At 55.9% G+C, this 22,064-nt stretch overlaps 1 protein-coding gene across 1 annotated transcript; it reads left to right on the top strand.

The window, feature by feature from the left end:
• Positions 1-1,946: 1,946 nt before the first annotated feature.
• SH3TC2 (SH3 domain and tetratricopeptide repeats 2) lies at positions 1,947-17,683 on the top strand. Its single transcript, XM_059483683.1, has 18 exons — positions 1,947-2,014; positions 3,373-3,671; positions 5,078-5,182; positions 5,979-6,106; positions 6,482-6,587; positions 6,879-7,022; positions 7,124-7,325; positions 7,806-7,879; positions 8,592-8,787; positions 9,696-9,832; positions 10,620-10,661; positions 10,917-12,623; positions 12,814-12,994; positions 14,451-14,601; positions 15,067-15,189; positions 15,631-15,781; positions 16,726-16,922; positions 17,492-17,683. Exons 1-18 carry the CDS (start codon positions 1,974-1,976, stop codon positions 17,681-17,683), a joined length of 4,176 nt encoding a protein of 1,391 aa, XP_059339666.1. The 5' UTR covers positions 1,947-1,973.
• Positions 17,684-22,064: the final 4,381 nt, after the last annotated feature.

Raw genomic sequence — 22,064 nt, 5'->3', positions numbered from 1 at the left:
GAGCCGCGGTTTCTAACCCAGCCCCGGGTAACTCATTGACCTCTGCCGGGAAGCGGAGGTTCCCAGGATGATAAGGAGCTCTTGGAAGGAATTCCTCCCCTCGTGTGAGGGAGTGGCAGCGCTGGGCACGCTCGCAAACACGTCCGCAGCCCCGGCAGCTCCATCCCGGCAGCGCAGCAGCGTTCCCTGGGGCTCGGAGAGGCTGGAATTGGATGCGGGAGCTCTCGAGGGGCTGGAATTTGATGCGGGAGCTCTCCGGGAGGGAAGCGGAGCTGGGAGCAGGTCAGTGGAGCCGCTGTGTGTCTGTCCCGGGGCTGTCCCCTGCCCTCTGGCCCAGCTGGGCAAAGCCAGCCGGGAGCTGGTGCGGGTGGATGGAGCGATCCAGAGCCTCTGGAATTCCGGGTTGGAGCGATCCAGGGCCTCTGGAATTCCAGACTGGAGCGATCCAGTGCCTTTGGAATTCCCGGTTGGATCCAGCCCCTCTGGAATTCCAGGCTGGGGCGATCCACAGCCTCTGGAATTCCCGGCTGGAGTGATCCAGAGCCTTTAGAATTCCCGGCTGGAGAGATTCAGGGCCTCTGGAATCCAGGCTGGATCCAGCGCCTCTGGAATTCCCGGCTGGAGCGCAGAGTTCGGGGCTTTGGCGCTGCCTGGGTCAGGGGCTCAGGGGCTCAGGAAGGGACAAGAGAGTTTGGGTACTTTGGCACCAGGGGCTCAGGGATGGGTACGGAGGGAGGGACAGGAGGGTTTGGGTGCTTTGGGAACTGAGAAATGAGTTTGGGAAAGGGGTTTTGGTGCCAGGGCTGGGTGTCAGCCCCTGCAGAGCTCTGGGGTTTGCGGCAGCTCTGTCCCCGAGCCGAGGGTGCCTGCACAGCCACTCTGACCCTGTTCTGTGCCCAGGGCAGGGAGCGTGGCTGGCACTGGGATTGCAGAGGGAGCAGAGCCCCTGGAGAGCGGGCACAGGCAGAGAACCCCCTCTGGAACAGACTGAGATCCCAGGAAATATTCCAGACTTATCCCTGGCTTTTCCAGGGAGGCCAGGCTGCAGCAGCAGCAGCAATGGGGGCTCTCCAGGGCAGATCCAGCATTTATTTGTTGGGAAGCAGAAGGGTAGGAAGTGGAGTGAGAGGTTTTCAGCTTGCTGGCCAAAAGGCAAATTCCAGCTCAGGTCAAACAAGAGGTGACACCTTTGCTTGTACAGGGATGGGTTTGGTTGTTAAGTTGTCAAGGTAGACTTAAAAACAAAAAGACATTTCACAACCACAAAGGAAGAAATTTGTGTTAAAAAATTTAAAATATTAAATCCCCCCATTAAATCCCTTCCACTGTACCAGTGTACTCACAGCCTCATCCAGCCTGGCCTAATTATTCCCACCTATAATAATTAATGTAATAATTAATCCCTGGATTAATTATTCCCTGCTCTGGAGAAGTCCATGGGTCCATGGCCTGGGATGCAGCCTGGGAGAGCCAGCAATGCTCCTGCAGCACCCCCAGCACACAAATCCCTGCAGTGGTGGCTCTGCCTGGTTGCTGCAGTAAAAACCCATCCCTAAAACCCCTCCCAACCTGCAAGTTCTCTCCCTCAGCCCTTGTGGGTTTTATTTTGCAGGGGCTGTGTTGCTGTGGCCCAAAGATGCTCTGCAGACCCTGCTCAGCTCAGTGAGCCCTCCCAGGCATCCCAAATCCCAACCGTGAGGGCTGGGGAAGCTCTGAGGATGTGAGTGAGGGGTTAATGAGGCTCACCCTCATCCTGGGATGCCCAAGGGATCCTGCAGGGCAGCCAAGCCCTTCCTGCTGCTGTTGCAGCTGGGGTTTGCACAGCGCTGCCCCCGAGGTGCCCACAGTGCCGGGGCTGCAGGACTCACCTGGCTGTGGGTGCCAGAGATGCCCATGGTGCTGCCAGCTGCCCCCAGGGTGACACAGGAGAAGCATCAGGCAGGAAGGAGGAGCAGGATCACAGCCAGACCCGCATGGAGGACCCTGGATGGGCCCCAGGTGGACACCCCCAAAGGTGAGGGAGCAGCTCTGCCTCTGGGAATGGGGGAGAGCAGCTGGGAGCTGGGGCAGGTTTGGCAGAGAGAGGGGAGGAATGGCAGGAATGTGCCATGTGGGATGGGCACTGCCCTCCTGGAGGCAGAGAGCAGAAAAGGAGGCTCAGGGGGCCCTGCTGGCTCTGCACAGCTGTGACAGGAGGGGACAGGGACAGGAGGAGAGGAAATGGTCCCAAATTGCACCAGGGTTGGATATCAGGGAGAATTTCTCCATGGAAAGGCTCGGCAAGCGCTGGCACAGCCCATCCAGGGCATGGTGGAGTCCCCATTTAAAGGACATAGCTGTGGCACTTGGGGACACGGTTTAGTGGTGCCCTTGGCACTATTAGGTGTGTGGCCAGACCTGATGCCCTTAAAGCCCTTTCCAAAGCTACTGGTGCCCTAAAGGTGTTTCCAAAGCTCACTGATGCCCTTAAAGCCCTTTCCAAAGCTCACTGATGCCCTTAAAGCCCTTTCCAAAGCTCTCTGATGCCCTTAAAGGCCTTTCCAAAGCCAGCTGCTGCAGTGAGTCCCTCCTGTGCCCCCTCAGCCCGTGCCCGCCGCCCCCGCGGTGGCAGTGCCCTCTCAAAGGGGACATTGTGCATTGTGGCCGTGCCCGGCCCCGTGCCGGGCGGGCAGCGAGCAGCCCTGCCCCTGCCAGCCCTGTGCCAGCCCTGTGCCAGCCCTGCGCTGCTGTCATTGCAGCCACACATGGGCTGCTGCCTGGGGACCCCCTGGCACCCGGAGCTGGCGCTGGGATGCACAGGTAAGGTGCCCGTGGGGCTGCAGGCTCCTGCCATGGGCTGGGAGCCTTGGGGACACCCTGGCACTGAGCACTGGCCCCTCTCCCACCTGCCTTTCCTCTGGGATGGCTCCTGTGCTCTCTCCTCTTGGATTGGGGGGTGTGGGGGGTGAGGCAGGACGGTTTGGCCAGGGAGGGGACAGGGTGACTCTGGGGCTGGTTTATTCCCATGTTGTTGGTGTTCCCCCTCGCTGCCCAGGAGCTCTCCAAGCACAGCCCGTGGGTGCTGGCGTGCCCCAGGGCACCATTCCCATTCCAGGGTGCCCCAGTGAGCTGCAGGAGGGACATGGCTCAGGGTCAGCCAGAAGGTGCCCTGAGCACCAGCCCTGGAGCCAGGAGTGAGCCCTGAGTGCTGGGACCTGCCTGGGGCTGGAGCTGTTTGCTGCCCACTGGCACAAAATATTTTGGCACTGAGGAGGCCAGTGAGTCACTGGCACGGCTGGGAACAACTCTCCAGCTGCAGTTTCAATTGGTCTCTTGAAGAGAAAGCTCCCAGTTCCCTTTCTGAGCTGGCTCAAATGAAAATAAACACTGAAGCCGTGAGAGCAACCGGAGTGAGCCCCGGGGCCCCATGGACGGGCTGTGTCCTGCTGCTGGCAGGGGTGGCACGAGCAGTGTCCCACCTGTCACACCCCAGGGACGCCTCTCGGGCCGGGAGGATCCTGCCAGGGGTGCGGACGCCTCTGCCCCCCCTGCAGGTGAGGAGTGTGAGTCCTGCTGGCCCCGGCCCCCCGAGCTCCTGCCCCACGGGGACAGCCTGCACCGCCGGGGACAATGGTGGAGGGACACGGACACGGACACGGCACCAGGGACACGGCCCCGGGACATGGCAACAGGTACCCAACCCCATTCTGAGGGCATGGCATCAGGGACACAGCCCCAGGGCATGGCAACAGGTACCCAACCCCATCCCCAGGGAATGGCACCAGGGTCACGTCCCCGGGACATGGCAACAGGTACCCAACCCCATTCTGAGGGCATGGCATCAGGGACACAGCCCCAGGGCATGGCAACAGGTACCCATCCCCAGGGAATGGCATCAGGGATCCATTCCCAGGACATGGCATCAGGTACCCACCCCAGGGAATGGCATCAGGTACCCAGCCACAGGGAATGGCATTAGGTACACATCCCCATCCCCAGGGCATGGCATTAGAGCCCCATCCCCATCCCCAGGGAATGGCACCAGGTACCCCCCCAGGCCCTGCCAGGCTCTGTGGGCACAGAGAGGGGAGGAAGGCAGCCAGGAGTGGAGCAATGGCAGGAGCCAGCTCAGATTGAGTTCTGCCTCTGCCTCCCTTCACTTCCCCTTCTCCATTTCCTCACGTGGAGCTGCCACATGAAATGTTGAGACTTTGTTCAATGTAGACCCTTTTCTTTTAAAGCAAAACTCATTCATGGCCTGTCCAGCCTTGGGCTGTTCTTTTCTACTTGTTAGCTCTACATGAGAATTCTATTTCTTTAAATAAGAATTCTATTTCTGCATGCAAATACCAGTTTATTTGAGTGGCTGGCAAAGCTGGCTCAGTGAAAAGAACTGTAGAGCAGAGTTCTGGTCAAAGGAATGACTTTAAAAAGCTGCTGCCCATTCCAGCTCCACATCTCCAGGTACATGTTTATCTTACAAATCCTGTCTGATTGCTGACAAAAATTGGGGTTTAATCTGGTTATCCCTCCACTGCCAATGCAGCTGTGCAGAGCAGGGCTGGAGCTGTGTGTGCCTCAGCTTTCATTAACATAATTAGCAGCTCACATAGCAGGCCCTGAATCCTTTATGGCAATAGCTGATGATGTGTGGAGCAGGGAGAATGCTGCTTGGGTTTTGGATACCCGGCAGAGCAGGCAGGGGAGAAAATCTCATTTTGATTTTTGAATTTTTGAACAAAGAGTTTTGCAAGGCCTTGGCTCTCCTGTGCTGGGGAGTTGAGGCCTCCTCCAAAAAAATTTCTGCTGGGGATTCACCCTTTTAACAGATCTGCTCATCTGAGGGTCTGGCCAGGAGAAAGAAGGGAAATCTCACTCCAGAGCCTCTCCAGCACTGGAAAAAAACCCAACATCAAGGGAATGATGGAGTTAGACCCCATCACTCCCATGGATCTCTCCAACCTTGAGCACGACTTGAGGCTGGTTCCAGAGTCACCCAGTCCCCAGCAGAGGTGCAGGGCTGTGCTCCCAGGAGCTCTCAGCTGAGGCAGGACATCCCAGAGCGTTTCCAGCAGCTCTGCTGTTCCCTCCTCTGCAGGTAAGGCTGGGCTGGCAGAGAGGAGCAGCCCCACTCCCGAGGCAGGACACGGCTCCCTGGAGCCCCCGGTGGTGCTGCTGGCTCTCAGGAACACTTGTCCCCCAGGTAAGGAGCTCCGGGGCACCTCACAGATTCCCTGGCTCCCCACAGTGCCTTGGGTCTCACCTTGGTGCTGAGGGACGAGGATGGGCTGGGCTTGCGTTGTATGAGCATCACAGCCAGGCTACATGTGCAAACCTAGGGCACACAGGGAATATTCCTCTGTCTGCTCTGGGTGCCCTGACCCCCAGGGCAGCACTGACTCTGACCCTCATTCATGGAGAAAGTTTCTTAAACTCCAGAACAGACTAGAACCCACAAAAGTGTGAAATAGGTGATAGAGAGCAGTGTAGGTGTGTCACTCGGTGAGAAATTGAGGTTTTGGGATTTTTAGTGTGTTGTGGATGGAAGCAAGATGGAGGGCACAGGGTGTCATCCTGGGTTTCTTCTTCATGCTTTTTCTTCCTCCTTCTCCATGGGTTTCGGGAGCATTTTGTAATTGGGCAGAAAAGTCCCCATTGTGGGCTCTTTGGGATCAGTTATTGGGTTAAAATGGAAACTAATCCGGGCGTCAGTTCTTAATTGGATAGTTTAGTCTTAAAAGACCTTGGAACAAGAGATTGTTGGTAATGTTGTGCCTTCTAATGAAAAGCTGCAGAACTCACAGTGGTGAGATTGTTTTACTGATAAGAAATAATAAACACCTGTGTCTGAACATGAACTATCACCTCAAGTGCCTTCAATCCAGCCCCAGAGAAACCCCCAGCTGGAGGCTCTGGTGGCCCGGGCAGGGTGGCAGGGGTGGCTCTGGGTTGCACAGAGCTCCTCCTGCTCTTCCATCCCTCCTCTTTTCCCTTCCCAGAGCTCTCTCTCTCCTTCTCCGTGGAGAGCCGCTCCTGCGGGCGCTGCAATGCCCAGCTCCAGGAGGCTGCCAGGAGGAGGCTGTGGGCTCTGGACAGCGATGACAGAAGTGTCTGTGCCCTCTTCAAGGTACAAACCCCGTGCCAGCGTGCTGGCATGCTCCTGGAATGGTGGGAGGTGTGCTGGGGTGCCAAACCCAGCTGTGGAGTTCCTCCAAGGCCACTGCAGGGGGCTCTGGAGGAGACTGGAATGATGGGGAATATGAACTGATGGCAAGGGAGGGGCAAATCTGAGCCTTGTGTTGTTTTGGGGATCTGAGCCTAAATTCCCAGGGCTGGGATCACCAAATCCATGTCCTGCTCTGGACAGGCACAGAGTTCCCAGGCTGGATTTTATACAAACAAATCCCAGCTGCAGAGAAGATGCCTGGACTGAACTCTCCTTCCCTGCTGGGTTTCAAGGCTCCAGGAGTGTCCCTTGATGCTGCTTTGTCTCCCTGTGCAGGAGCTGTCAGCCAGGCTGGTCTGCACACAGGCACACGAGGATCGCTTCCTCCTCACCTTCAAAACCCCCGAGGAAGTCTGGAAGTTTTCCACCTATCTGACTTTAGGTAATGTTCCCAAGGTCTAAACAGACAGTGTGAGGAGGTTTTTTGGAGAAGGCATTGCCTGACACTACAGAACTGCAATGTTCAGGGTGGACAGTGAGAAATGAATTAGAAAACTTTGCAATCTGTTGTTTATGAAATCTCTGTTTGGATCAGGGAGAATGGGGAGGATCCCTTTTGGGAAATTTTGGAAGCAAAATTGGAAACTTTTGCCTGACAATTGGAAATTCCCAAGACCCTTCCTGCTGCCCAGAGAGGGAGGTGCTGATGCTGATGCCCCTATTGGCTTCTCAGGGTTCGTGGGGACCTGCCTGGAGCAGCTGCTCCTTGCCCAGGAGTTCTGGCTGGACTGTGCCCTGGTGGAGGACACAGAGCTCAGGGTCACCGTGGATGAGGAGCACCTGGCCACCATCTACATGGATCTGCTCCTCCAGGAAGGTGTGATGGGAATGCACGTGGGGGAATTCCTGAAAATCCCCCAGCAGGGCTGGGCTGGAGCCCCTGGCGCACTGATCCCACCTCTGACTCTCTCTCTGCAGGGAACTTTTTCTGCAGGGCAGTGCCTGGGGTGTGCAAGCTGGAGCAGGAGGGAGAGGAGGGTCTGCAGCTCTGCAGGAACGAGCTTGTCCATGTGAAGAGTGCTGGACAGGATTCCAGATGGGAAGGGATGTCCCTGCTGACGGGACAGCGAGGCGTGGTGTCCGTGACTGCTCTGGAGCCAATAGCTCAACCCTTTTACCAGTAAGTGCTGAATGAAAGGGCTCAGATCAGGATTCTTTCCTGATCCTGATCCATCACCGGCACCAAGGCTGGCTGGGAAGCTCCTCTTGCCTCTGGCAAAGGACAAGAGCCTCACAATTCTGTGACGATATTTCCAGGAGGGTCCACATTAAGCATAAAGACTGGAATTAATGCAGGTGCAGTCAATGGGACACAGCAAGGACACGCTCCTACTTCAGATGTGATTTTGTAAGGTATTGATTGAGGTCATACATGAGGTTATCTCTGATTAACAGATGAAGAAGTGGCAGAAAAAATTCAGGCAATGCCAGCCAAGGTGGGGCTTCACACTGGTCACCAGGCTGAGCCTTTCACTTGGAGAAACCTTTCCTAAAGATGGTGAATTTATCCTGCTCCTCCCCTGTGGTGGGACACCATCCCTGGGCTGGCCTGAGCTCAGGAGCGCTCACCAGAACCACTGAGGTCCCCTTTGCCTTGCAGGTGGTTCCTGAGGAATTATGCTGTGAGCTTTGGCCTCTCCCAGGAGATCAGCGGGACGAGCTCTCGGGCCATTGGTGAGTGGCACCTGGGCACAAAAGCTGAGTTTGGCCACAAATGGCCACAGATCCATCTGTTCTTCTGGGACTGACCCCACCACAGGGGCTCTGAGGGAATGCTGCATCTCTGGGCCCTCTGGAATGCAGATCAGAACTTGCAAACCACATTCTGAGGAGCACAGAGAGCAGAGAGCTGCTGGTGACACCCCCTGCCACTGGCTTTTCCCTGTTCTACTTCAATTTTATGTTTCTTTTAATTCTTTCAGGGGTGACATTTCAAATCAAGAGGTCCCCACCTAGTGCTCACATGAAACCTGTGCCCTCCACTCAGCCCTTAACCCCAGTCCAGTCCGGTTCAGAGCAAGCTGGACACAGGAGGTCCCTGCAGCTGTGACTTTGTCATGTAGGGATGGACATTGGCACTGTCCAGGATTTGGCAGAATTGAGATAGGGCAGGGATTTTTCTGTGAAAATCTGTATTTCCAGCCACCTTCCAGGCTGCAGCTCGAGAAGGGTGGAGTTTATTCATCCCTCTTTTATTTTGTATTATAACCCACTTCTCAAGGAGAAAAGGCAGAGAGCTGGACCCAAGATCACAATAAATCTTAGGGGAGAGAGGGGGCAGCCCTTTCCAGCTGGAATCATGGCCTCTCCCTGCCCAGGCCTTTTCCAATGAGGAGGGTTTAGCAGGGATCCCACTGAAATTCCCTTTTTTGCCTTGGTTTCCCAGTCAGAGGCAGGTGCATCGCCACCAAGGACCACAGAGGAGCAGCATGGGATGAGCTGAGCTTCTCCAAAGGAGATGCCATAGAAATCATTGGATTCTTCATCCCTGGGCTGCCATGGTTTGTGGGCAAATCCCTCAGCACCAGGAGCATCGGCTTCGTTCCCACCCGACACGTAAACCCTGAGCCCTGCGAACCCCTGTGAGTTTATTTAAATTAAATTCTGGAGAAAAGAGAAGGGGGGCTCAAATCCCACCTCAGGGCTGTGTGAGAGCCTAGGACAGGTGATTCCCCTTGCAGGACCTTCACAGAGGGTGGGTTTGAGGTGTGAGCAGAAGCTTTGGCCAGGCTCTGCTGCAGCCCAGACACAAAAATTGCATTTCACCTGCCTCAGATGGTTCTTGGAGAGGAACAGGTCCAGCCCTAGGCTAATCTGGCTTCCCAGTTTGTCCTAGAAATGTTCAGTTTGTAGCTCTGAGGGGCTGGGAGCTGGCAAGGGTGGGGAGAGCATTCCCTGCCCAGGAAACAAATCCTGCTCTCCTTCCTCCTGCCCTGGGTGTGGAGGCAGAACTGGCACAGAGCAGAACTGCACACCCAGCACACAGAGACACAGTGAGAGCTGTCCAGGGAGGGAGGGTGCTAAATCCCACCCTGACTCTGCAGCTGGCTCTGGTGGTGGCTTCCATCTCAAAAGTATGGGTAGGAGGACAAGGTTTTGACCAGGGTCTGCTGGGCTTTCCCCTCTCAGAGTCACTCCAGGTGAGTTCTAGCACTTTTCTCTGACACTCCAGAAGGGACAGAGCAGATCAGGTGGTGTCCTGTGGATTCTGGATTCCAAAACAGTCCAATAGGTCCTTTCCTCTGGTGCCTTTCTGTTCCTTCATGGAGAACCTTGATGGGGAAGGTGTCCAGAATCCTGTGTTCATCTGCAACACACCTTCTGTGGTGGGAGGAAGAGAAGGCATGGGAAAACTTCCCATCCCATCCCATCCCATCCCATCCCATCCCATCCCATCCCATCCCATCCCATCCCATCCCATCCCATCCCACCCCAGCTGCAGCGTCAGGGGCTGGGCACACGCTGACTCTTTTCTCCTGCCCGTCCCCAGGGGAAAGGGCTTTGTGTTTCTGAGTGAAGAGGAGAAGTCCCCAGTGCTGCACATCCCCTGCAATGGTGACGAGGAGCACTTTGCCACCCTCCTGGGGGACCTGGCACACACTGACATTACCTCTGTGTACAGGCTGGGTGAGCATCCCCTCTCTTTATATCCCAGTCCTGCATCCCCAGGGAGAGCTGGGCAGGCCTGGAGAGCCCCAAGACCGTGGGAGTGCAGTGGAGGCACCTTCTGGGGTGGAGGCAGCACAAACCTGTGTGGGGTGGTGTTCACAGGGGTCCCAGGACGAGGGAAGAGACAAGGATCTGACTCCGTAGTTCAGAAGGCTGATTTATTATTTTATTATATATATTATATTAAAAAGAATAGAAGAAAGGATTTCATCAGAAATCTTGAAGGAAAGGAAAAAGAATGGAATGATAATAAAATCTTGTCACTGACTGAGACAGTCCGGACAGCTGGACTGTGATTGGCCATTAATTAAAAACAACCACATGAGACCAGTCACAGACGCACCTGTTGCATTCCACAGCAGCAGATAACCATTGTTTACATTTTGTTCCTGAGGCCTCTCAGCTTCTCAAGAGAAAAAGATCCTAAGGAAAGGATTTTCCATAAAAAGTGACTGTGACACCTGTGCTTAGTCTGGTGACAGAGGCTGGAGGTGTCCTCAGGAGGTGACCCTGCCATGCTGGAGTCTGCAGGGCCCTTCTCTGCTGCCAGGGCAGCTCCTGGGCTGGGATTCACCCTGGCAGGTGCTGCTCTCCACTGAGCCTGGCCTGCAGCACCAGGGTTGGGGTTTCTGGGGGCTCTCACTTTCTCTGTTCTGGCTGGGTGGCTTTGGGACTTCAGCTGATTTCTGCACACTGACACTGACCAAGGGTTTGGGGTTTGTTTTCTGTTTGTCTCTTTGTACAGCTGGGTTTGAACCCACAGCCGTGTTCCCGCAAGTGCCAGCAGGTGAGTACGAGGAGGGGACAGAGGGGGAGGCTTTGGTGATGGCTGCTGAGGGTGAACTTGGACAGGAGGAAACATCAGAGAATGGTTTGGGTTGGGAGGAACATTAAAGGTCATCCTGCCATGGTCAGGGACACCTTCCACTATCCCAGATTTCTCCAAGCCCTGTCCAACCTGCCCTTGGACACTTCCAGGGGTGGGGCAGCCCCAGGGAAGAATTTCCTCCTGATCCCTCTGTGGTTTCCCTGTCCCTTCCAGAGGCTGCTCTCCATGGCAGTAAAGAAATCCAGGTGCTCCAGTCCTGGGAGGAGATCAATGACTGGGCCACCAGCAGCACCTCAGAGCTGTCCAGCCCAGGCAGTGAAACAGCCCCTGCCACTCTGGAAGATGTTCTCCTGGAGAAGCTGGATGACTTGGATTATCCCAAATTCTTCATCGACCTCAACGCTGGCCACATGGAGGATGCTGATGTCTTTGACCCCATACTGACCTTCCTCAACCAAGACAGTTTTGTGCCCAGTTTCCAAAGCTTTTATGATCTCAGCTTTTCCTTTCTCCACTCCACTTTTTATGGTTTCTCTGATGAGGATGAACTGGTCCTGTACCTCGAGACTTCCCGCAACTGGGCCAAGAGGACTCGCTCAGTTTGGGCTCACGTCAGGCTTTGTTTCCTCTTGGGTAAGCTCTGCATCAAAAAGCTCAAGCTCTCCCAGGCCCGGGTGTACTTTGAGGAAGCCATGAGTGTCCTTGAGAGGGGCTTTGGGGACCTGCCCCTGCTGGCAGCGCTGCATGGGAGCCTCGCCTCCATCTACCTGAAGCAGAACATGAAGCACAAGTTCTCCTCCCTGCTGGGGAAGACGGTGACCCTGCTCGTGTGCCTGCCTGGCCGCTCCTTCAGCTCGGAGAACGAGCTGGAGCTCCTCACCTACATCCTGAGGGAATCCATCGCCGTGGGCAATGCCCCACTGGAGGCCCGGATCTGTTTCCTCATTGTCAAACTCTTCCTGCAGCTGGGCAGGACCGAGGAGGTGCTGCCCTTTCTGGAGCATCTCCAGTGCCTCAGCACCACCTGGCTCAGCCCAGGCAGCCGTGCTGGGCCCCTGGATGCCACTGCCACCCTGGGCTACCTCTACGACAAGAAGTGCCTGCCAAACATCGCGCTGGCCTCCGTCAGGTCCTTTGTTCCCAGCAGCACCAAGGGCACACCAACCCCCGTCTGGCGAGCCGGCTTCATCCTCCAGAACGCTTCCAAGCTCCTGGGGAGGCAGCAGCAGGACAGGAGCAGCATCCCAGCAGTGGCTTGTGTGTACCTCAGGCAGGCTCTGCAGTTCTGCTGCGAGAGCAGGGCCGTGCCCATGCAGAGGACGCTCTGCGCCGTGCTGTCCAGGATGTACCTCCAGCACGGCCTGCTGGATGGAGCCATCCCTTACGCAGCCAGAGCAGCAGATCTGGCCAGACTGCTGGGGGAGGAGGAGGCGTTTGAGTCCTCGCTGTGCCTGGCCTGGCTGTACGTGCTGCAGCGGCAGCCGGGCCCGGCGGGGCAGCTCCTGCGGCGGCTGCGGCGCTGCCTGTGCGGCGCGGCCTGCGAGACCCCGCATGGCGCCGTGCACAACCTGCTGGCCATGGCCCTCACCGCCCAGGGCCGCCTCCAGGAGGCTGCCGAGAACTTCCTGAGGGCCCTGCACAAGGCCAAGGAGGCGGGGAGCTGCAGGAACCAGGCCGTGGCCCTGGCTAACCTGGGCCAGCTGAGCCTGTCGTGCGGGGCGGCCCAGCTGGCCGAGCTGTACCTGCTGTGGGCAGTGCGGCTCTACAGTGAGCTCCAGGGCCACCGAGAGATGGACACGGAGCTGGCACAGGTGCTGCTGTGGCTGGCACAGGCCATGGTGGACAGGCAGAGGAGGGAAGATGCCAAACTGTGCTATGAACTGGCGCTGGGCTTTGCCCTGAAGTGGCAGAACCTGAGGAGTGAGTATAGAGAGGAGCCAGGAAGTGCTTGACCCTGCTAGGTCCCCAATGCGGTTCCCTGAGCTGTCCTTCTCCCTTTCCCTGTCCCACACAGGTCAGGTGTCCCCTGAACTGTCCTTTTCCCTTTCCCTGTGCCACACAGGTCAGCTGTCCCCTGAGCTGTTCTTCTCCCTTTCCCTGTCCCACACAGGTCAGCTGCACATCACGGAGCGTCTGTGCCATTTCTACAGCAGAGTGTGCCCTGACCTGCAGGCCTCCATCACCTACCACGAGCACTGGGCATCCCTGGCACGGCAGCTGCAGGACAGGGAGCTGGAGGCCAGTGCCAGGCAGGCCCTCAGCCAGCTCTACCAGGCTCTGGGCACACCTCAGTGAGTGTCTGGGCTGTGGGATGCTGCCAGAGTGTGCTGCCTTTCCTGGGGTGCCCCTCAAGCAGGGTGGTGGTGGCTCCATCTGCCCCACAGTTCAGATTCTGAGGTTTATGAGCTGTCACTGTGCTCTGAGAGGGAGCAGCTCAATGTCAACCAGAGCTGGGCAAACGTTGTCCCAGACAGAGCTGGAGTGTGGCCAAACACAGTTTTCCAGGACACATCCAGGCTTCAGCAGAGTGACAGGGAATTCATTGCTTCCTTTGGAAGCTTATCCCAATGATTAATCACCACTCCCCAGCAAGAACAGGCTCCTTATCTGCTCTTTGAGTAAGTCTGGTTTCAGCCTCTAGCTGCCAGGGCTGCCCTGTGATATTGCTGTGATATTGTCCCCAGGGAGGGCCTAAAGACCCACAGGAGGTGCTTAAAACCAGTATCAGCTCACCTTTAATACCTGCCTAACAGTGTGGGACTGGGAGAGGAGAGGAGAGGAGAGGAGAGGAGAGGAGAGGAGAGGAGAGGAGAGGAGAGGAGAGGAGAGGAGAGGAGAGGAGAGGAGAGGAGAGGAGAGGAGAGGAGAGGAGAGGAGAGGAGAGGAGAGGAGAGGAGAGGAGAGGAGAGGAGAGGAGAGGAGAGGCTGGGACAGGCCACAGACCTTGAAGGCAATCAGATCAAAGAGTGGAGAGGCAGTTCCCAGTCCCAGAAGGACAAATGGGCAGGGCTGTCCCCAGCTGGGACGTTCACCTCCCAGGCAGGTCAGGGTGAGTGCAGGGGGAAGGTATTCAGGGAGCAGATGCCTGTCATGTGAACGGTGCTATTTAGGATCACAAAGCACCCCATTGCCTGGGATCCCAGGACAGCTGGGGCCTGCCTGCCAGCAAACAAACTGCCCTGGACACTGCTGGCTCTCCCTTCCCACAGCTGAGTCAATGTCCAGCCCTCTGGCTCATGCCACTGCCTGGCCCTGTGTCCTCCAGTGACCAGGGGCTGGAAAAGGGGCTTGGACATGTAGCCAGAGATCTCCCGAGGGACAAACACCAGGCAGAGGTGTGGGTTTGGGTGCCAGGTGCTGTCTGGGACATGTAGGTACAAGCATTCCCTGCCTGTGCTCCCATGTGGAGCTGGGAGTCACTTTGGGACTCGGTTTAGGGAGGCAGGTTGGGTTTGGAGGTGACCTGGATGAAACCCTCAATCACCCAGGGATGAAGAGCAGCCTGAGTGGGACCGCTGGTGTCCTGAATTGTGCTAAGGTGGCCAAGTGCCCATTAAACCTGAGCATTAAAGCATGGAGACATCCATGATCCTACCAGGACACCTTGCCCAGAGCTGACCATGTCCTTCTGTCCCCAGGCTTTGGTAATTCCAGGAGGAGAGGGCAGGGGGTCAGAGCCATGGGGAGGTGGCCTGGGGACGGCTCTGTGACTCCTCTGAGGTGGCTTTTTGCCTGTTGCCATCGCAGGGCTTTGAGACAATCCCTGGACTGCACCAAGCAGAGCCTGAGGATCTTCATCGACCTGCAGGAGGCTGTGAAGGCAGCAGAGGCCTGGCTGCAGGCAGGAAAACTTTATTACCTCCTGCAGGAGGATGAGCTGGTGGAAATGTACTTCCAGGTATGGGGGAGGTGGCTGGAGCTGTGCCTTGCATTCCCATCACAGCCTTTTGGGGCTGGGAAACCTGGAAGGGAAAGCTCTGAGCACTGTGAACCTGCGGCTGGAAGGAAGGAGGAGCTCTTGCCTTGCCCTCAGGCACTGAATTTCCTCTCTTTCTTTCCATCCACTGAGTTTACAGGATTTTGGGGTGAAAAGAAGCGAGTTCATTGAGTCAGAAAGTGATGGGAGAGTGCCAAAAGAAGCTGGAGGTGCCAAGTGAGCAGTTCCCATTGAAATATCCATAAATAAGGGACAAAAGCCAGGGAAGTCCTTGGGGTTGAAGACTTCTGACACCTCTCCATCCCCAGCATTATTTTATCAGCTGAGCTGCAAAGTGGAAGAGCAGCTCCTTAAATTTGAGGTTTATTTAATCACACCAATGTCTCTGCCTTTCCAAATGTCACCCCAGCCCCTTTTTCCTTGCAGGCAGCCATCCAGACTGCTCTGAAAGGGGACAACTTCTCCTTGGCCATGGACCTCTATGAGAAAGCAGGTGACACCTTCTTCAATGGCAGCCGGAACAGGGCCCGGGCAGTGGAGTTTTACAGGGTATGGAGTCCCCTGAGCATTCTGTCCCTTTGTCCCCCTGTGGTGGCTGAGGGGGCTTTGCCCCAAGGATGGAGGGTGCAGAGGGCTGGGGTCATCCCAAGGGTGCCAGAGTGGGAGGCTTGGAGCACAAATTTGCAAAGAAACCCCAAAATTATTTGGGATTGGGAATGGGCTCCTTCCATTACAAATCCTGGTGGTGTTAAGTGTGAGCTGGTCACTCCTGGGTACACCCAGTCAGAATTCCAGACACCCAAGGAAGGGCAGGGATGTGAGGGTCAGGCTTTGAGAACCACTGGGATTTAAAACTCATGTTCAAGGGACTAAAACCCAAACCTGCAGCGCCCATCCCCAGCCTTGGTCCCTGTCCTGTTGCTCTGTCACCCCTCTCAGGCAGTGCTGATCCTCCAGGAACATCCTGAGCTCACCATTCTGTCTCCTTAGGGAGGAGCTGTGCCCTTGGCCAGGAAACTCAAGGCCACCCAGACAGAGCTGAGGCTGTTCAACAAACTGGCAGAGCTGCAGATCAGCCTGCAGGGCTATGAGAAGGCTCTGGAGTTTGCCACGCTGGCAGCCAGGCTCAGCCTCAGGGTCGGTGAGTGATTTACCCCCTAAAGTTACAGGCAGTTACTGGGAAGTTGATGATTTATTGGGGAGCCACTGAATCTTGTGGATGAGAACCAGATCCATGTGAAAATGGGATCTCCTGCTTTCCTAACACTGCTGGACCTGTTCTTACCAAAAATCATGACAGCTTTTTGAGGCCACTTCCTCTTTTTTCAGCTGTGTGAGAGCAGAGGGTTTGTGTTACTCCAGAGCACAGGAAGTCTGGTGAAAGCACAGGACTCAGCAGTTCCTCTCTGCCCTGCTGATAAAAACTTCACCCCTTCCCATTACATAAATAGTTTGGATGGGCAAAATGCCAGCTAAAATGTCTGGGATAGGACCAGTCTTGTACCAGCCCCTTCCAGTACCCTAAACAATCCCCTGGCTGGATGATACTCCTGGGCCAATCTGTCCAGCTGTGGCATCAACCACCCCGCCCATGGCTCTGCTTTCTCTCAGAGGTATCCATGCCCCAACTGCGGAGAAAATGCATCCAGAGTGGCTCAGCAGGGCTGGGGATGGATTGAGCTGGATCAGCAACTTTTCCAGGAGATCCATGGCAGGAGCTGGTTGATCCCACATCTCTCTTTTGCAGGGGATCCAATGGCAGGAGCTGGTTGTTCCCACCTCTCTATTTTCCAGGAGATCCCACCCCTCTCTTTTGCAGGGGATCCAATGGCAGGAGCTGGTTGATCCCTCCGCTTTCCCAGGGGATCAGCTGCAGGAGCTGGTTGATCCCACACCTCTATTTTCCCAAGGGATCAGATCCCACCCCTCTCTCTCCCAGGGGATCACCTGCAGGAGCTGGCTGATCTCACCTCTCTTTCAGCTGCAGGAGCTGGTTGATCCCATCTCTCTCTCCCAGGGGATCAGCTGCAGGAGCTGGTTGATTCCCAGCTGCAGGAGCTGGTTGATCCCATCTCTCCCTCCCAGGGGATCACCTGCAGGAGCTGGTTGCCTTCCACCGCCTGGCCACAGCCTATGACCTGCTGCGCATGCACGAGATGGCCGAGGATTGCTACCTGAAGACCCTGGCCATGCGTCCCCCCGTGCTGCAGAGCTCAGCAGAGGCCCTGTACTACTGCAAGGTCTACTGGCACCTGGGCAACCTGGCCCTGCACAAGCTGAAGGTAAGAAAGGAGCCCTCCCGTGCCTTGCATGGAGGGCTGAGGGTGGAGATCACATCTGGTTTTGAAGGGAGGAAGGGAATTTGGAAATAAGTGCTGGCACTTAGCACCATTCCATGAAATCAGGTGTCCCTGGGTCCTGCTGGACCCCCAGGCTCTGCTCCAGCTCCAGTGAAGTGTTGTTATAGAGCACAACACAGCACAAAGTACCACAACTCCATCAGAAGGGTGCAAGAGAGATTTATTACAGTAATAAAGTTGCTTTAATACTTATTCAAGATATTTACATTCATCCAACATACACATTCACTGCCCATTGGTTATAGGAAAGAAACAAAGTACTCAGTGGGTGACTAAGGAGCCACATCATTCTGTCAGCCAGCTAGAGTCTGCATCTCTTAACTTTCTCTCCTTCATCACATCTCCATGGTGACAACCTTGGTGTCTTTCTCAGGAGAGATCTGAGGCTTTCCTTTCTCTTTAGGAGGCCTTTGCTGGCCCACAAGAACAGCACAAAATGTCTTTCCTACAGTGAAGCCCCTTCCTAACTCCTGTCCTGTGTTTTCTCTCAGGATGAACAGGATGCAGCCTCCTACTTCCTGCTGGCCCTGGCTGCAGCCACCGAGCTGGGGGACCAGGAGCTGCAGGCCCTGCTCCATGCCAAGCTGGGTGCCATCCCCGGAGCCCCAGGGGGACCTGAGGGCACTCCAGGCTGTGCCACAGACCGGCCCCGGTGGCTGAGCCAAGGTGGCCACGTGGTGTGACCCGTGTGCCACCCTGGGGACACCAGTGGAGCCATCCAGCAGCACCATGCAAGGTCTGTGTGCCCACCAGGACCAGCCCAGGAGAGTCCTGCACCACGTCCTGAGGGGCTGGAGGGGTTTGGGCTCCTCCTCCCAAGCACTGGGACCCTGCCCTTGTTTTCCAGGAGCAGGGCTGTGCCCAGAGCAGAGGTGGCACAGCCAGGGCAGGGTGGCACAGCAGTGGTGCTGGAGCTGAGGGTGCAGCAGAGCTGAGCTCCTGGGGGATTCAGGAGTGCCCTGCCCAGGATGGGGACTGGGGAGTGCTGCCATGTGCCTGTCCCCACACCGTACAGCAGCTCAGCCCGGCCCAAACTTGTTTGGAACAGCAACTCCTTTATTTACACCTGGATTTATCCTCATCTGCTCCACGAGGTCTGGGCTGGCATCTCTGCCAAGCCCCTCTCCTGTAAAAGGCACCACCAAAGCTTTTGGCGGTGAGGGACAGAATTAGGGAAGTGAGGAGGAATAAAGGGCCTGGTCCAGCCTCATCTGGGGGCAGAAACAAACTGCTCAGGGGGAGGCAGAGCCCCCCTGACCCCAGCCCTGCCACCCAACCTGCGGGTCCAGAGCAGGAGCACAGGAACGGGGAGCTGCTGGCGTCCCCATCCCTGCAAGTGTCCAAACATGGATGTGGCGTTTGGGGACACGGGTTAGTGCTGGGGAACGGTCGGGCTCGATGATCCTAGAAGGATTTCCCGACCTTGGAGGGGTTTCCCGACCCGAGCAGATCCCAGGCGCAGGAGGATGCAGAGCTCTGCTGCTCAGCCCGGCTCGCCAGCAGAGAGCAATAAATGCCCATTTTTGCAGCGGGAGCGGCTTCCCCGCACAGCCCGAGCGCGGCTCTGGAGCTCAGGGAAGAGGGAGAGCTTTTCCCAGCTGATCTCTTTGCTTTGGCAACCAGCGGCCATCTGGGCTTCACAGCCAGACCCGGCTCCCGGTTCCTCCAGCTCCCTGCTCGTGCTGCCCTGCTCGGATTGTTAAATACACAATATTTATTTCCTCCCTCGCTGCTCTCTACAAACGCCGAGTTCAGCTGCCTCCCGCAGTCCCTTCGAGGCGTTTGTCACCGGGGCAATGGTTATTTACCTCTTGTTTACCGAGCATTGCTGCAGGGCTGCGGGGCAGCCTCACACCCAGCCCCGAGCAGGGGAATCTCCATCCTGGGTGAGATCCAGCCGGCTCAGGGCTCCCCAAACCTCCCTGCCCACCCCACTGATGGGCTGCCTGGTCCCAGTGCAGCTGCTTGGGGCTCGCCATGCCAGGGCAAGATGTTTTCTGCAGTTTTTCAGTCAGTTCTCCTTTCTCTTTTGGACCATTCCAACCCCTCAGCATCCTCTGGATGTTTTCACATGCGGGGAAAAGCAGGGTGTCACACCTTTGTGCCAGGAGAAGATGGACAGGTGGAAATCAGGGTGTGGAGAGAAGCTGGAATGGCTCTGGAAGCCCTGAGGGGTTTATTTAAACTCTCAAGCTCAGTGTCTGAGCTGGCCTGACTCAGCTGAGCTCCAGGAGTCAAACAGAGACTCTGGAGCTGCTTTGGAACCAAATGTGTCCTCCTTAAATCACAGCAAAACAAATTTGTGGTGCCTGTGGGGGGAAAAAGTCTTTGTCCTTGGGAGCATCCTGTAAAATATCATTTTCCCTGTCCCTCACCTGCCTGCCTGCTCCCACGTGCAGTGGGATGAGAGCTCAGGGGGGCCAGGGCTAATTAAAATTCACAATTCAGTGAAATTAAAAGCTGCTGTTCATGTGCACCAAGTCCAGGGTCGGTGCCCAAGGAAAGATGAGGATATTCCATCCCTCCAGCCACCAGTTTTGTGGGCAGAGAATTTGGGGACGTTGTGCCAGAGGAGGTCACCAGTGGTGGCTCAGCTCCTGCAGCTCCTGTCCTCCTCCAGCCTGCCCAGGATGGGGATGTTGCCCTCCAGCCTGGGGCATTCTGTGGGACCCTGCAGGAGGGGTGCAGAGCCTGCCCAGGGCTGTGCTGCTGCTCCAGGACGAGGCTCTGGAAGGAAGAGAAGGAATGTGGGAACACAGAATTGTCCTGCAGAAAGCATCGACCGCAGCGTCCTGCCCCGACACCGCGGAAATAGGGGAAAGGGAAGGGATGGATCAAATCTCCTGTGACAGCAGCGGGGCCGTGGCTCGTGACTCCTGCCCCAGCCACATGTGACTGCCTGCTCCATGCCCAGGCCTGGAGTTTTCCTTCCTCCCTGCAGCCAGACAGGCTGGAAATAGGCCTGGAGGGAGCCACGTGCAGCAGCTCGGAGCGGCACCTTCCTTCCCAGAGCTTCCAGAGGGTGCTGGGACATCCCTGCCTTGGATTTGGTGCTCCACTCCTTCCCCAGTTTGGCCTTCCAGCACTCCCAGTCCTGGCACTGTGATCCCCCGTTTGTTTGATGCCTCAGGAGGCCATTTAAGGCCTGGAGCGATCAGGGGCTGGATTTCTCTCCCATATGTTCATTCTTGGGCAGTGGAAATACCACGACAGGAATAATTCTTGCATCATCTGAGCTCTGCTGTGAGCCTCCCGTGGAATGGGCAGAAAGGAAATGCTGATAAATGGAAATGCAGATATGGACACAGAGCTGGGTTTATTTGGATTTTCGTGGAAATGACTCGTTTGTGCAGAAATACAGCACCCAACAACAACAGCTGTTATCAGCAGACATTTTTTCATCATTCCTTCGTGGCACACTGGTGCAAACTGGGCTGGATGAGAGACCTGGAGTGGAGGAGCAGCGAGGCTGAGGCAGAGATAAGCCCTGAGCTCAGCTTATCTCAGAGGTGGCTGCTCCTCTCTGGGCAGCATCTCCTGCTGTTGCCTGGCTCAGTAATGAGGAGTTGGTAAACACCAGCTGTTCTGCTAAGCAGAGCTGGGGGGAGTGTGTAAACTGGGTAATTTAGATTAAAAATCATTTATTTGCATAGCAACCTGCTTGTTCAGTGATAATTGGGCTCATAAATATGGATGGGGGAGGAGGAGCAGGGGCTGAGGCTGAGCCAGAGCCAGGAGTCACCAACTGTGGCTGCAGGGGCTTGAATAAACTCGCCATCTGTGAATTGGGATGAAAACACCTGGAACAGGCCTGGAATTCCTGCAGTGCTGCTGGGCTGCCCTGAGAGCTCACCTTGTCCTGGGGCAGGGCAGAAGGGGCAGGGAAGTGACCCTGGATGGGGAATAGATGTAAAAGTAATTCCCAGCAGGGATTTGAAACTCCTTGTGCTGAGGTGGCATCGGGCAGGGGGCACTCCTGGAGCTGTCACCTCTCCTGGCACTGCTCTGTCACCTCAGTGTCCCTGGCACTCCCCACCTGGGATGGGCATTTCAGGGAGAGCATCCCTGTGGGCATGGAGAGGGCAGGGAGAGTGAACTGGGAAAATGGGGCAGAAAACACAACCCAAGCGTGCAGCTGGTAAAACATCAGTGCCAGGGACGTGTGGATGTGGCTCTGCTGGGTGCCAGGGATGGGGACAGCTCCCTGCTCCTGCCTTGTCCTGGGTTAGGAGGTGTCAGGGGGAAATGGGGACCCAGGGAGCTGCTCAGAGCTCCTGGAGGCTGTGCCAAGAGTGACAGCTCCAAACAGAGGGAAACAGGCAGGAAAACTGGCAGGAAAGAAGGAGGAAAGATGCAGGAAAAAGGCAGGAAAACTGGGACAAAAGAGGCAGAAAAACTGGCAGGAAAGAGGATGGAAAGAGGTAGGAAAAAGGTAGGAAATCTGGCAGGAAATAAGCAGGAAAACTGGGAGGAAAGAGGGAGGGAAAAGGCAGGAAAGAGGTGGGAAAGTGGGAGGAAACTGGTAGGAAAAAGGCAGGAAAACTGGCAGGAAAGAAGGAGGAAAGAGGCAGGAAAACTGTGAGAAAACTGTCAGGAAAACTGGGAGGAAACAAGTGGGAAACAAGTACGAAATAGGCAGGAAACAGCTAGGAAAACTGGGAGGAAAACTGGCAGGAAATAGGCAGGAAAAAGGCAGGAAAGAGAGAGGAAATAGGCAGGAAGACTGGCATAAAAGAGGCAGGAAAACTGGGAAGAAACTGGCAGGAAAACTGGGAGGAAATAGACAGGAAAAAGGCAGAAAAACTGGCAGGAAATAGGCAGGAAATCTGGGAGGAGAGAGGTAGAAAAGAGGCAGGAAAACTGTCAAGAAACTGGCAGGAAAACTGGGAGGAAAACTGGCATAGGAGTCTGTTCTCCCCACAGCACTGGGGCCAAGTGTAGGATGCAGCACAAGTGCCAGCAATTCCTGTCACACTGCAGGAGAGGGAGGGAAATTAAAAAGATTCCACATTTGGCGGTGGCGACTCTTGGAATGCAGTCCAGGAATCTGGATGAATTCACAGA

This window comes from Ammospiza nelsoni, chromosome 16 (genome assembly GCF_027579445.1).
Source record: "Ammospiza nelsoni isolate bAmmNel1 chromosome 16, bAmmNel1.pri, whole genome shotgun sequence".
Classification (NCBI taxonomy): domain Eukaryota; kingdom Metazoa; phylum Chordata; class Aves; order Passeriformes; family Passerellidae; genus Ammospiza; species Ammospiza nelsoni.
Note: the sequence above shows the minus strand (reverse complement) of the source record. Positions and strands in the feature narration are given on the sequence as shown.